Here is a 15,922-nt window from a genome sequence, read left to right as displayed (position 1 = left end):
CATCTGGTAAGATGCTGAGAAAAGGGGGCAGAGAAGATACAGGAGTTATGATGCCCCAACACTGTATCCCATAAAAAGTCACAGCATGTACAGGTGGGAGGAGCATCCTTTCTGCTTGGTCTGCACCCCACATGTGGATAATATGGGCCAGCTGGACATACAAGTGTATATCAAATTCCCTGACCTTTCTTCTCAGGGTCTGCTGGAACTTGGGCTCAGCTTTATCCTTACAAGAAATCTCTGAATTTCTCAAGCCCAGTTTTCAGAGGGCAAATGCCATAGTCATGCAGTGGTCATGCAGTGGTCATCTGTTTTTTCCAGACCAACCATAATACAGGCAAGGATCATACAAGCTTCATGTCCTTGTCCAATATAACCTATTTGGGTGATGCTCTGAGCCTGGCTAGATTCTAACCAGCAACATGTCCTACCTCTCTCCTGTGTCCTGTATCTGATAGACTGCTGGGAAGCCAAATCCAGGCTGCTGGCAGACCCTGGGCTCCCTGAAGCATGTCCAATTGGTCTGAGCAGAGCAGTACATCCAACACCCACATGTTCCCTGGGACCTGCATGTTTGTCTGCCCATTTTGACATCTGCTGCACATTTTTTGGAGTGCTCAGAAGCACAACATGGGCCAGATGTGTCTGGAGACTCATGGTGTGGGCAGAGAAGTTGTGGACGGGTTCATGCATAATTAACACAGGCTCCTTCCAGCCTCCAGGCTATTGCAATGTTTCATACCAGAGAGAGACCTTTAGTCTTCTGTTTTGGCAGAATTAATCTCTATAAATTAACCCACCCCACTCCCTGCTCCCTGGATTGCAGGCATTTAAGAGGAAAGGCCTTAAAGCAGCAATATTGCTAACCTGCTGTGATTGGGGGATTAAAGTTGTTGGACAACATAGCAAGTGTCCTGCCAAGCAGCAGTTGGCCAGCAACTGAGCAAAAATGTTCCATCAGCTGTGAACAACCAGGAAATCCAGAGCTTTTGTCCATCCATCCATCCATCCATCCATCCATCCATCCATCCATCCATCCATCATCCATCCATCCACCCCTCCATCCATCCATCCACCAATCCATTCTCCTGCTCTCCAGTTTGCCAGTCACCGAGACAGGAGTCATGGGCTTGGAGGCTTTAAATGCTTCCCTCATTTGTAATACTTGTGTAAAGCCCATGATTTCTAACCCCCTGAAGGCACAAGGGGTTAGAAGCATGTGACAGTACTGCCTGCACCCTGGTGCTGATACATAGTGGAGTAGGTATCTGCCTTGATGGGCCTCTGAAGTGTATTTAATCTATACACTTCCTTTGTTGTCAGTCCTGAACCACATCCACTCTGATGCTCTGATTTTAGCAAAGAGAAAATCTGTTTGAACCAACCTTCCCAACAACTATCTGCAGTCTTGATGAGTTCAGCTCTGATTTACAGTTGTTATCTCCAACTCTTCCTGCATTGCAGGCTGTTTCAGCTCCAAAGATCCCCAGTTATTCAGTGCTGGGGTTGGGATCTGGTCTCTGTTCTCCTCTGGCTCCATTTTGTCCATGGTGATGATCTGTTAGGAGCTGATGAGTGCTCTTACATGGCCTCTTCATCATGACACCCACAACTGCAAGAACAGCTGATCTCACAGGGTGTTTGAATTTCAGCCTGAGATCCTGAGCTAAAAAGCTTGAGGCAAGTTTACTGATGTCTCCTGGTTGTCCCAGCCTGCTGAATCAGTTGTGTTGAGCATGAGCTTTGCTGGTCCCTGCTGAGCTCCAGCTGCAGCCTGCAAGCAATGGGTGCAGTCACTGCAAGAGAGATTTCAGGGCCTGTGTGTTATAACAGGAATTCTCCAGGATGCTGATGCTGTAGCCTGAGTCTTACCAGATGCTGTGGCACATGGAGGAGGGGCATTTTCATCATTGCACCTTTCCATTACATGGCCCTACTGGGCCCCCCCTCCTGCTTTTCTAGTATCTGAATAAACCACAGCATCTGTAAGTGTGCAGCAGGAAAGCCATGTCACAGCAGTGGCTTAATTTTGCTTGGCAGATTTATGTAAAAAAAGCCATCCTCCAGAAGATAATTGATGGCCAGGGTCTTGGGACAGCAGCAAGGGGAGAACCACACCTAAGCTGCAAATGATCCTCTCCAACCTTCTAGGAAAAACCTCCTCTTGCTTGTGACCCTGGGTCTGAGAATTAAATTGCTTACTAGCACAGCTCAGGATATTAATGATGTGTATTAAGGGGACGTGTCAGATACAGCAATAAAAATAAACTGAACTGCCTGAGGCAGGCATGGAGGAGATCTCAGGGGAGTGCAGGAAGGCTTCTCCAGCAAACGAGACTTCTTTGCAAGCTGCTGCAGTAAGACACAGACACATTCTTCAGGCAGTATCTGCCTTGGATATGTTTGTGCTGGTGCTTGGGAAACTTTGTAGAATGCAAGTGCCAAAGAAAGGGAAATACAGATCAGGTATTAAATACTATAGTAATGACATTATTCATCTGTGTTACATTAGCAGATTTTCTCTTACAAACCTCTAAGCAGAAGCACTGGAGCAAGCAGGGAAACAGTTTTGTGTCAAGTACAACTTGCAGGTTGTGAAACAGTGCAGGAGAACAAGTGACATGACTCAAAGGCACCAGTACCAGCTTGGACCCTGACTAAAGTAATCACAAATGTCAGACCTGAGCTCCTAAGAAGCCCTTTCTGAGGCATCTGGGTTGCAGAGCTTTGTGATTTAAACAAAATGGGGAAACAGGGGGAAACAGGTCTGAGACAGAGTGCTGTTTTGTACCTGCAGACATGGGTGGTGTGCCAAAACACTTGGCCCAGCAGGGCGGTAGCAGAGGACAGACAGACAGCTCCAGACAGCTTCTCCAGAATGGTTTGGAGGGTTGGAGCACTTTTCCAGTACAGGTGGCAGACCATCACAGAGAACTGCTCGGGCATGTTCTGAAGCCATTGTGAGTCTGGAGTTCACAAAGGTGATCCTGTTATCCTGTAGGAGCCTTTAAAGCCTTTTGGTACCACCAAGTCCTTAGTTCTGCCCTGTTCAGCATTGGCAGAGCATCTGTAGAACTTTCTACCTGCCTAAAGGTCATGTCCCTGACTGACAGCCTGGGTGAGCTGCGTTGTTAAAGGGGCACTTCAGTGCAGCTCAGTGGCTGTCAGGAGCTCGAGTCATTATCAGCTGAGGGGAGAAGGACTCAGCTTTAGGTCTCTCCCCACAAGGTAGGATTGCTTGACACTGTGATCTTGCTAGATCTTGAACATTTGAGCTGGAGATTTGGAGGGAGGGAGCTATGACTGCTGCCAAGTATTCAGACAAAGAGCTGTGGGGGTTTCAGATATGCCAGTAGCAGGACTCCAGAGTTGCTGAGCAGCTCTAGTGGTGACCCAAGGATGATAGGGTCACCTGCCCAGTCCTTGGTCTGCTGGCCATAATGAGGGTGGAGAGGGCTTGGGAAAAGGGGTGATTCTCTAAGGGCTGTTAAGAAATCTGAAAGACATGGTGCTGTGATTGAGGTGAGCTCCTAAGGCTACCAGTGCAGGGACACAGCAAGCCCAGCTCCTGCAGCTGAAATTCATCAGCACGTTCCACTTCTGAACAGTTCTTGGACCTTTCTGTCTGAGCACTCATGGGGGTATCAGGCTCTATCTTCTGTCTCATGCTAAGATCTTATATCTCATATGCTGAGATGGAATTAAAAGATGAAAAATAATGACTCTAGTTATTAGTGGCTCAAGCTAGATCTGGGACACTAAATTGCAGTTCTCAGTGTTGCCAGAGAGAAAATACAACATTTATTACTTCTTTTTTTTTTTTTTTTTTTTCTACTGGAAAATATTAAATTCTTCTGCATGCTGGCTGTTTTCCCCAATGTTCAGCTTTGACCCATTTACCTCCTTGCCAGAGGGTAATCACACCCCAGTGCCACCTTCTGAATAGAGTCAGGACTGCTGCTGTGTGTGTCATTGTCACTTAGTGCCAGATGCAGGGGGAGAACCTCCTACCCCCTGGCACAGCTGTCAGACTCCAGGCTCCTCATTATCACCACAGTGAACTTCCCAGCAGCCACTGCCAGCTGAGCAGTGCCAGGCACTGTCCTTGCCAGTGTTTCAGCCTCCCTGTTCCCAGCCAAGGGGAGCAGGGCTTGAGGTTTTGCACTCATGTGTAACTCTTCTGTTCTCTGAGCCCCATCCCCTTTGACAGTGTGTTTAGTGCTACACTTTAGCCTCCCTTTCTCTGCAAAGCCATGGTGTTGGTTGTACATGGCTTCTAGTTGTAGAAAAAACCTCCTTCTTCTCTTCCCTCTGCCTCTCATTGCTACCTTGGAAGGACCTGTTGCTACCAGAGGCCTTACAGTTTGCCAGGCAGATGGTGAGGAGCCAGTCCATTACCTCCTCAAGAGAGAGAAATGATGCAGAATGATTTGGCTGGCACAGGCTGGTGCACGCGGGTCAGTGTGAGGGGCCTGCAGTAAAACCTTTGCACGCAGCACCAGGCTGTGCTCTCTGCACTCTCATTCCCTCTGAGCCACAGGCCGTGGAAGGGGACATGAGGTCTGGGGAAAGTTGCAGGGGTAAAACTGCAACCCCACGCACATAGCCAAGATCCCTGCCCTGCCCACCACATGGATTTAGTCCTGGAGCTCTGGGCTAACAGCATTGCTTGCAGATTTGTCCTTCATTGGCTTATGGTGCTGTTGAGAACAAAGCTGAGGAGCTGATGGGAGCATGGCAGAGCTGCTTATCCCAGCCTCAGAAGCCAGATACGTGATGGGTGCTGGGTGTCCTTTGCTCAGCCTGATGCAAGGAGAGGAGTTGCACCATTGCACCTCTCCTGTGGACTCCAGCACCCCTGCAGCATTGGGACTTCCAGGCTGCTCACTGTGTGATCTTCTCAGTGGTACAAAGGGTCTAGATGGATTTGGTGGAGGCATGGAGCAGGCTAGGCTGTGGCAGAGTGGGAATGGGCTGTTGAAAAGATTCCTGAGTGTCCCTAGTGCTGTGTTTGCCTTTGGCTGGGTCAGCTGCTGGAGTAGCTGGGCCCAGGGAAGAGACTGGGTTTAGCTAAGCCCAGTCCTGCTTCAGTAGGGATAGCTCAGTCAGTGGGGAACAAGCTCTCTCTCTTTGCTCAGCAGCTCTGTGGCCATTTCTGTGGCCAACTACCAAAAAAGCTGGTACTGCCCACCTCGCTGGTGCTGCACATCCATGGTAGACAATTTGAGGGCTGTCTGCCCTTGCAGGATGCAAGCCAAGGAGCAAGGCTGGCAGAGGCAGAGAAATCATCTCCAGTTGCCACCCACAGACCTCAGCCTCCAGCTGAAGCTCTCGTTTGTCCCTCTCCAAGTGCAGCCCTTTTCAGGGAAGTACATTCAGTTCAGGGGTTTGGTCATTGGACTGGTAGTGGTGCCATGCATGCCTGTACAAGCACAAGTCACTTCTTGTCCTTCTTGCCCTTCAGTCAGGGTTCAAAAATCCTTGCAAAAAACATTACTAACTCCTGGCTGGCCTGAGCATTAAAGAGGTATCCAGTACTTGAACTCCCTTCTTGCACTGCAGAAAAATGGGACAAGGCTTGCTGGGTGATCCTGCTGTCCTAGGATATGTTTGACCAACATGCAGGGCACTGAGATCTCACAAGACTGTCACTTCACAGGGAAACTGAATTTGGACTGAATCTAGGCTAAAGATTTTCAACTCTTCTGAATCCTCTGTACCTGGAGGAGGTTGAAGTCCATCTTTGTTTATCCTCCTGCCAGTCCCACTGTGATTTCAAGGGCATGTATCTCACAGCTAGAGGTGGCCTATATACTTTGATGCCAGGAAAAACTGTCTCTTCTCAGCCTGTTTACAGATTTAATTTTTGATTTGCAGAAGATGCTATGGACCATGTCTCCAAGTCTTGTTAAAGACTCCAATTTCTGCTCTTGGTTTTATAGGACAGTTTTCTCAGCAGTGTAAATCTGAGTGGGGAGGTTTTATGCTGGATGACAGAGAGGAGTCTGGGTTTAGGATATTTATAACGTAGCTTTTACAAAGCTATTTGACAAAGTGAATGGATTTGGAGGAGTTATTTCTATTTTTTTCTTTTTCTGAGGAAGAAGCATTGACGTTTACTTTGGAACACAGCCTGAACATGTCATCATTTAAAGGCAGAGTGTCCTAACCACAACAACTTGTGTTGTTTGTAGCACGTTCTGTGGGATGTGCATTGCCACTGTGAGCTTCTACCTAGGGCTGTGATCATGTCAGATCTCACAAAGTGGCACAGAGCCAGCTCATATGAAGCCTTCAAAAGACAGCTTGGTTCTTTGAGATATTTACTCTTTTGGTACTGGGATGTCCTGGATGAAGATGTTGCCTGGCCTCTATTTGAGGGAGCAACTGAACTTTATGGTTGGTGATGGCCATCACAGATCTACTGTCATGAGCGTGTTATTTTTGGTGTCTTGCTTTCATCCATCCTGCCTCACTCAGGTCACTGTGCTTTCCTGGTGCAATGCAGGATTCCTCTCCACCGCCTCTTCAGCAGTGCTGCCAAGAAACCCAAGACCATGCACTATTGAACAACTGCCACGCTCCATCCCAGATCTGGATGGGGCAAAAGCACCTATGCCCATAGGTGCTCTTTGAGATCTCCAAAGCCACCACAATGGTATAAAGCAGTGATGTACTCCAAGTAACTAATGTCTTCTCTTTTGTCCTTCCTCCCTCCCTCTTGTCCCCTCCCTGTACAGTGGCAGGCCATCTCTCTGACAGTCATTGAGAAGGTTCAGATAGCAGCAGCCATCCTGGGTTCCCTCTTCCTCATCGCCAGTATCTCGTGGCTCATCTGGTCGACCTTCAGTCCTTCAGCCAAGTGGCAGCGCCAGGACCTGCTCTTCCAGATCTGCTATGGAATGTACGGCTTCATGGACATTGTCTGTATAGGTGGGTGATCGTATCTCACACCGCGGCCACGGCCGCCCGCTCACTCACCTGTGGAGAGGAGCGGGACATGGCATGGAGAGCCAGCCCATAGAGGTTGGCTTGGATTGAGTGCCCACAGCTTTTCCTCCTCTTTGCTTTTATGGCCCATTTTTTACTGTTCTCTCAGCTCATCTGGGTGGCCCCAGAGTGTTTTCTTGGCAGGGTGGCAGAGGGACCTGCAAAAATGCCAGAGAGAAACAGATGTTTCTTCAGAGAAAGAAGTGGGTAGGGAGGTCTGGGGAGGCTGGGGAGTCTAAGGTTTTAGAGAAACTCCTTTCCTCCTGGAATAGCTAATTTAGGGACTGCCCCACAGCAGGCGTGGCAGGGTCTCTCCACACACAGCTCCTTGGCTCTCCAGCCCAGTCTCTCTGCCAGGCAAGAGTGGTTTCCCCTTCTTTGGGCCACCTTGGAGCTGCAAGTCCAAACGAGGTCACAGGCCAGCCTGGGGTCCTTGTCAGATTGTTGTTAGAGAGCAGCTCTTAGAGGATGCAGCTGCCTCACACTGCACAAGCCTGGAGGGCAGAGCAGCTGCTGTCAGCCTGGCCCCAGGAGAGTCTCCCTGGGACCAGTGCAGGTCTGCAGGATGGAGGGACATTGCTGCCAATACCTGCAGCAGCTCCTGAAACACTCTAGTGAGCACTGGCCACCTTCAAATGTGCCCCTGAGTCCAACCAAGCACAGGCCACAAGATAACTTGTCAGTTCAAGTGACTCTGACAGGAAGCAAAAAGGGAACCAGAGAGCTCTTTGTGTCTGGGTCCTGACATCACTGTTAAGAAGTTAGAAGAAGCCTTCCCAAACTCAGTGGAAAAAGGCAGTCATCTTGACTTGGTGGATATGTGCATGTGTGGATACAGCCCTTCCAGAGGGAAGAACAGCCCCTTTCCAGCCCTCAGGAGAAGCAGGACAGAGCAGCAACTGGTAGAATTTGGGTGCAGAGTAAAACAGACCATGTGGCAGGTACAGAATTCTTGACTGCACTCTGGTATCCAGGTTCAAGTGGCTCTTGGCCTCAGCAGCCTTCCAGCACAGGACTTGGGCCTGCCAAGACCTGTTCCTCCCACTGTTGCCACCACTGTGCTAGCAATGAGATGTGAGCTTGGCCTGTAGAGATCATCCTGCTCCTTCTACCACATTTCTCCATGAACAAAGTGTGCCAAAGGGGGTTAAAGAGAGATGGGCAGCACCCATATGTTGGCACAGTAGGCACAATAGGCAATGTCCTCTTGCTGGTGGAATTGAAAGTGGAAAAAACTTTCCCTGTGCATGTGTGCTGTGCACGTGTCACCTTGTTGGCAGGGGACAGAAGTGGAGAGTTCTGAGCTGGGCAGACACCAGTAACATGATTAACTGGCTTTGATATAGCTTCAAGAGCTGAGGGGGACTGACTAGCTCATCTGATAATAGGAGGTAAATCATCCCACATAGCAGAGAACAAACCATGTCAGCCTTAAACTGAAGGGGAACTGGGCAGACAATCAGATTTTAGGTTCATTTGCTTGTTTGTTTTTGTTAATTTTTCTAAGGATTTGGTCTCTATTTCTCTTTTCCACCTTCTCTGAGGGAAAAATAAATGTATTTGCCTCTCCGCTGATGTCACCTTAAGCATAATGCCCTAAACTGGGAGCTTTGATTTTTTTTTTTCCAGCCAAAGAACAAGCAGACATCCCATTCCCAGGAACATTTCAGAGTTGTGACTTGGGCCATCCCCTTGTCTCATGTTCCTCCCTGCACAGCTGGCAGTCCTGGGGTGCCAGGCATGCTGGCTTTCCCACAAACTCAGAAGCCAGTGGGAAGCATTACAGATGCAGTGAGTTAACATGTCTGTACGTGGGTTCTCTTGCCCAGCCCTCAGCAGCTACCCAGAGCTGGCTCCACTTGGGCTGTGTGCAGCACGCCTGCCCGTGCTGCCAGGCAGCCCACCCATGCTCATCCAGGAGAGGGGATGTTCTGGAGCACGTGAGCTCTGTCTCCATCCCTGTAGAAAAGCTCATATGTGATGCTGCCAGGCCTCTGCCCCTGCCACCCTGCAGTGTAAAACTTGATTGTATAGTGCATTTTTGCTCTTTGAAATCCCAGCTGTTGCTGCTGCTGCTGCCAGCTCAGCAGTGGAGAGGAAATGAGCTCTGAGCAGTACTAGCTGAGAGTTTGTGTTCACTCTCCTCCCCTCCTCTTCCTCTTCTACCCAGTTCAAACTCAGTGACAAATGAGATCTTCAGAAGGAGCTGTGACTGCCCTGGCTGATGATGTGGTCATCTCTCTTTTCTGAGTGACTTTTCCTCAGCCCTGCAGGTTTCAAGGGGTGCATTAGCACTAGCCAAAAGGCTGGTCTGTCCCACGGAGAATCAAGGCCAGGTCAGGCCAGGGGAAGGGACTGACCACAGGGAATTCTTTCCTATGAACACAAGCTGAGTGTTGGGGTTGTTCTGCCTGGGGAAGAGAAGGCTCTGGGGATACAGCTTTTCAGTACGTCAAGGGGCCTACAAGAGAGCTGGAGAGGGACTTAGGGCAAGAGCATGTAGTGATGGAACATGGATTATGGCTTTAATTTGAGAGTAGGGTTAGATATTAGCAAGAAGTACTTTACTGTGAGGGTGGTGATGCACTGGAGCAGGTTGCCCAGAGAAGTTGTGGGTGCCCAATCCCTGCAAGTGTTCAAGGCCACACTGTACAGGGCTCTGAGCAACATGGAGTAGGGGGAGGTGTCCCTGCCCAAGGCAGATTGGAACAAGATGATCTTTAAGGTCCCTTCCAACCCAACCCATTCTATGAACATTGCAGCTGAGGTGAATTCCTCATTCATTATAACTTTGTGCAGCTGTGATGGATGAAGCAGTGTCTCCCTAGAAGGCTTGCAGTGAGTTCCTCACTGTGAAACAGCTTTTCTCCCTTTCTTCATCCTTCTTCCAAACCTTACTGTCTCATGCAGGGTCTTTTGACCAATGCTCAAAGGCAGCTCTGGAGTTGAAAGTTCTGCTCCTGACTGCCAGCATGGCCCAAATTCTCTTGTTATTTCTTCCTGAGGTTTCGTTCTACTTCTGCCAGTTTAGGATAAAACTTCTCGTGGATAATTACAGTGGCAACGGATCTTGAAATACTGGAGTGTTGTGTGCAATTCAGTGTCTCCTCCTCTGCAGTAGAGCCCTTTTCCTCTTTTGTTACCTAGCCTGTGGGTGGGTAGGAAAGTTTTGGGAACTAAGAAATGCTCAGTCGTGGGGAAAGGACATTAGGTGCACTCAGTTCAGCTAAGGTACAATGCTGCCTGTACATTTTTTTGTAACAGGCTGGGCAGCCTTAGCTAGCAGAATGTGATACCATAGGTCCTGCAGTAATTGTATGAATTCCAGTTGTTTCTTCCTCCAGCTTGAGCCCCAAGTTTTTATTTGTTAGCAGAGGAGCAGAGGTTGAAAGACAAGGTACTTACTGAAGAGCAGATGTGCTGAAATAGAACTCCTCTGTAGTTCCTGGCAGTTTGCACTTCAGTTACACTTGGGTGTCTCACATCCATTAGGCAGCCAGGGACTCTTGTCCCAGAGGCCAGTTTACACACCCTGTCCCTGGAGGTGCTCAGCAGGACACCTCCTCTGTGGAGTCTCAAAGCTGGAGAGTCACCAACTCTGCATAGGTGTGACTAAAATCAGACAGGCAGTCAGCAACTGCCCAGATGTTTTGTGTGATCTCCTCTCTACCAAATCAGTAAGGGATTTAGGCAGCAATTTGCCAAGATAGAGATACCTGTGGCAATTTGCATGGACAATCCCATGGCAGCACAGATCTTTCCAGTGTGGAGTCAAAGATAAGGGCATGGGTGTTTCCTTGCACATATAACTCCCTCAGCACATATCATTTGGTTGTTGTTATCCTCATTTGTTCTGAAATGGTCAGATCATCTCCCAAGCTGAACTCTCAAAATATGTATGATTACTCAGAGACCATTGATCCATGGAAAAAAATTCCAGGGGCCTGGATTTGCACCTTTCAGTCACTAACCTTCAGTAATATACTAGGGTTTTTTTTATTTTTCTAGATCTAGAATGCACCACAGAAATAGTTGAAAAGGTCAGGAACCATTGTCTATCTCTTCACTCATGATGAAAACAAAAAAAAAAAAACAACCAAAGTAAAACCATCCTGCTCCTCATGATCAGTGGGACAGGTGGTATGGCCCCAAGCACCAGAAGATATGTCCATCTGGGCAAGATGGCCTTCAAACACTGTTCTCCCCCTTGCTCTCAGACATCTAACAGGAGAGCAAGAAGCACTGAAAAAGATTGCTTGGGATTTGTGGGAACCTCCAGTACTGGATTTTATTTAAGAACCTGTTAGAAAACATATGTCAAGAACAGGTTGCAGAGAGATGTTCCCAGTTTGTGAAGAAGGAACAAATTAAATGCTTCTTGATATCCAGCCAGCCTCAATGTCTTTGATTCTGATCTCTCTTCCATCTCTGCTATCTCTGGTCATGTCTGTAGGACAGATATGAGAGTTGGATTAAAGTAGAAACTGGTGATGGTGTGAGCATAGGAATTGCTCTGCTGTGAAGTCATCTACAACACAGACATCTGAGATCAGGAACCAGGAAGGGAATGAGAAGTGAGATGGGGACTGTTCATTTGATTAACTGGCTCTCTCCATGGTCCATGAGAGGTAAATCCAAGAGGTAAATCTCTCACATAACGAGAGATTAGCAAAAACGCGGTTATCGAAATGCACAAATAAGTGGAATGAGCCTTCACAGGAGAGAGTAGCAGCTTAGAGCTGGCCTGTAAATCCTGAGAGATACCTGCCTGTTAATTAAATGACAACCCTTGGAGAGAAAAGGAGAGGTTTGCCTCTCTTTCTGTCAAGGTGCAATTAGGGAAGTCAAAATTTGTAGAGTAAGGTGACATTTGGGGTCAGGAGGACAGGAAAGCATCTCCTGTTAAACAAGGAGGAACTCTGCCAGCTAATGAGAGCATGTCACAGAGTAGGCTCAGGCACCCCAGATGGGCTCTGAGGGAGAATCATGTCCCAGGAGGGCCATTTGCAGGCTGTGTGCACAGGGCTGTGGTGGTATGGTTTGTGTGTGCTGGCCTGCTTGGGATCACACAGGGGTATCCCTGATCTTGGTGTGCTGGGGGTTTATCCCCAGCAATGCAAAAGTGATCTGATCTGCCTCCCCTTGGATCACTGACTGATGGGCACTTCTGCTTTGTCTGTGCCCAAGTCCCTGCTCCCTGGCTCACCTTGCCTTGATGCTGACAGCAGTGCACTTCTCCAAGCGCTAAATACTTGAGCTCTTTGAAGGTTTTCCCACTCTTTCCTGGGCTGGCCCCTGATGGTATTTGCCTTCAAAACAGCACTGCAGCTCAGCAGCACAAGATAGGCAGAGCAGGACCATTCATCCAGCCAACGATTCTTGTTGGCACACCATGGCAATCCATTACAGATCAGGAAATGTCTGCCTGCTGTTTTTAATCCCAGCTGCCAGAAAGAATAATCAAAAGCATCCAGTATGTCTGACAGCATCTCAGCACAACCATAGGTAATAACATAAGAAATCAATAGCCAATTAAAACTGATCCACAGCATTTGATCTTTCATAGTACAGTGGGAACAGTAATTAATGGTGCTTCCTTGAAATAGTGACAATTCAAGCCTCCTGCCAAGACTAATGGGGTTTTGTTTTAAATGAGCTTTGCTTTCTAGAGGAAATACTGGGCTGAGGTAGGCTTGGGGTGTTATCTAGCCAGGTCACTTGGGCCCTCAGCATTCAAAGGATTTAGGAGTCAAAGTCAAAACAAAATAAAAAGAAACTGAGAAATGAGCTGTCTTCAGGGTCTTGGTCTTCATCTGTATTGATCCCATTCTCAAAAGGAAAGCAGATGTTTTCATTCAGGTCTACACAGTCCCCCAGGTTGCAAAGCTGGAAGAATCACTACTGCAGTAGGGAATCAGTTTTAATTGCCACACCCACATGTTGGCTTGATGACACCCTAAAGGCAGAGCACAAGGCAGAGAAGTTCAGCAAATGTCTTTGGAGGAGAGACCTGACAGCAGCCCACACAGCAAATGTGTGTGGCATTGGCATACCTGGAAGAGAACTGTGAGAATATACAGAAGTGTTCTGTGGCTTTCAGCTTGCCATGCTCTTCATGCACTTCTTACCCAATTTGTGTGTAAACTGGAGCTATCAGGAGCTAATTGGGGTGGCCAGATCCAGGTCATACCTTCAGAGCGGGCAGCTGGGATAAAGCTAGGCAGCAAAGTCACCTTTTCTTCACCATGAACTCTGGTTTGGACAAATTCAGCCACAGTGTGCATGCTTTAAAAACCACTGAGCAAATCATTGATCTATCAGCTGTTCAGAGGCTGTGTAGACAGGAACAATCCCCACAGGGCATGTTATGGGGCTCTCAATCCAGCTGGGCAGGGTCCCTCCTGGGGAGCAATCACTGTGGGCCCTGTACCTGGACCAGCATCAGGAGGAGCAATGCTGCAAAGCTGATCTGACCACTGACTCCTTGGCTGTTAGCCAGGAACAGTGGATGCTTAGCAAAATTGAGACAAGCCACCCTTCTGCCCCTGAAAGAAGGGACCTATTTTTATCCACTGTTGCATTGATTGTTCCATAAGAGAGCAGAGGGGCAGCTGGCACGTGTGCATTGTGTGCTCCCAGCAGTGGGCAGGGCTGCAGGGTGTGCCCACAGGACTCCAGTGCAGCTCTGGCCACTCTCCACAGAGGCAGCACATCACTGCTGAGCAAAGAGACACAGCTTTGGACCTGGCTCTGAACCCTCTCCCTCTTTGCAGGGAAGGAACTTGGCTTCCAGCACAATCTGAGCAGCACCTGGGCTTTCATATGTATGTGTTCAGCTCCACACTCCTTCCCCACATCCATCTCCAGCAGGGTCCCACTGTTGCAGCAGGGCTCCAGAGATGTATTTATAGTGAATAACCATATGGGGCTCTCTGCTCCAGTGGATCAATGTGTTTGGCATTTAATGAGGGCAACATAATTAACAGTTTTTGAGGGAAAAAAAGAAATTCCTTCACTTTGTAAACTGCATCTTGTGCTTTCAAGTGTGATACATTACAGTCAGAATGGTGCCTTCCTGTCACTAAACTCCTTGACAAAATCAAGTGCCTGGTGTCCCTGGGTTAAGTTGCCATATGTGGGCAGAGGCAGGAGTACTCGCCTGCCTGTCACAACCTCTACACTGTGGCAGGAAATTCCTTTGTAGGCAGCTGGTAGGATCTCCCATGCCAGCTGCACAAATTGTGCTATCTAGTAAGGGATGAAAAAAGTCCTCAGTTCTGTGCCAGGCTGTGTTTTTCCAACCGCCTTCTGTCCCGTCGCTCCTCCTACTACAGCCTGCACCCCACAGACACGTTACTCCTGGAGGTGGAACCTGTGGTCCATGGAAGGCTGCTGTGGCTGTGGCAAGAGAATTCAATGCCATAGTCAAAGATGAGACCACGGCAAGGTCACCCCTATGCATAGTGGATGAGGCTGCTTTGGGTGTGTCCCCAGCTCAGTGGGGAGCCAGAAGCAGAGGTAAGAAGAAATTAATATGAAGCCACATTAATCAATCTCTGGAATCACCTCATAGGGGCTTATTGATGGCTGCCTATCAGCAGAGCCATCTTTCAACCCAGATACAACAGACTGTAATGAAGAATATTGCAAACAGGCCTATGGGCTAAGTTGCATAACCTAGTTCTTTCTGAAAGTTACTCCCTAAAGCAGTGCTTCACTTCCTGCACCAAGACCCACAAATGACAGACACAGCCTGAGCCCCTCTGCCCCATGGCAGAGCTGCTTCCACAATATCCATACTAGGCCAGGTGGGACAATTCACTCTGCTCAGCCACAGCCACATGAAGAACCTTTCTGTGTTCTCCAAGGCTCTCTAAACCTTTGCTGCAGGTTTAGACACACTCAGCTCCATTCACTGCTGTCATACTTGTGATGTAATCATTGGTAGATCCCATAGGTGCAGGTAAACCCTTACCTGTCCCTCACCCTCTATCAGCATTCACTCATCTGGATATTGCAGCCACAAAGGCCTTCAGCTCTGGTGGAAGACCCTTGTATATGCAGAGAAGCAAGGAACATGTTTTGCCTTCCTAGAGATCCTGGCTAGTCAGATCAGAAATTACAGACCTTTGTCCTCTTGGCTTCTGCCACCTTTGTTAATTTTGAGTAGTGCTTCTGTGTGAGAGGTGAAGACCTTTGCAGGGGAGAAGGTGGGGTGAGACCTGTGGGGATGTCATCAGGGAGCAGAGAGAGGCTGCAGCACCCAAGGTGAAAGGCTTTGGGAGATCTCACAGAAATCCTGGGTTTGCAATGGATTTTTTTTTTTTTTTTTTTTTGTCATGGCTGTGAAGAGCAAAGCGGCACAGGACAGGCTGCACCATGGTGTGTTCCAGGAACATATTTATCCCAACAAAAGGCTGGCCAAATTCCAGCATGAACACCCTCTGCCTGACATCCTTGGGATGCCTTCCTGCATGTTGGAGGGGAAAGATGTTCACATCTCACTCCACTGATGCAGTAGGAGCAATCACAATGCACATGCCAACATCTGACATCACAGGCATGTCAGGTCCATTCATTTAGCCCATGTGCCTTACATTACACTGGGGGATGTCAAAGGTGATCTGTACTCACCTTTGTGTCTCTCCTAATTGGTTTGCATTTCTCTTAGTGAAAAAGCACTTAGGTGACTGGAAGAATTGGGCTCAAACAGGACCTGCATCCATTAGAAAATGAAAAAATTTTGAAACTATTCTCATTTTTCCTTACAGAATTTAATTTGCTAATAAAAGCAGAGAGGGAGGCATTAGTTCTACTTTCAATAAGCAAATGTCATGTTTTGATCATTCTTGAATAAAGAATTTTGATTTAACATTTAGAGATGACTGCTCATGCTGAGTATTTCAAATTCAGTGTCAGAATTTGGAATACA

The 15,922-nt window shown here is 48.1% G+C and overlaps 1 protein-coding gene across 2 annotated transcripts in view; it reads left to right on the top strand.

Moving 5' to 3' along the window:
• The window catches only part of MARCHF4 (membrane associated ring-CH-type finger 4), a 100,486-nt gene that overhangs the window by 66,777 nt on the left and 17,787 nt on the right, over positions 1-15,922 (top strand). For both annotated transcript variants that reach the window (XM_077784956.1, XM_021526182.3), the window contains exon 3: positions 6,741-6,933. In XM_077784956.1, the coding sequence (XP_077641082.1) occupies positions 6,741-6,933 (193 nt within the window). The remainder of the gene's footprint in view (positions 1-6,740; positions 6,934-15,922) is intronic.

Source organism: Lonchura striata, chromosome 8 (genome assembly GCF_046129695.1).
Source record: "Lonchura striata isolate bLonStr1 chromosome 8, bLonStr1.mat, whole genome shotgun sequence".
Taxonomy (NCBI): domain Eukaryota; kingdom Metazoa; phylum Chordata; class Aves; order Passeriformes; family Estrildidae; genus Lonchura; species Lonchura striata.
This window is presented reverse-complemented; position numbering and strand designations above follow the sequence as displayed.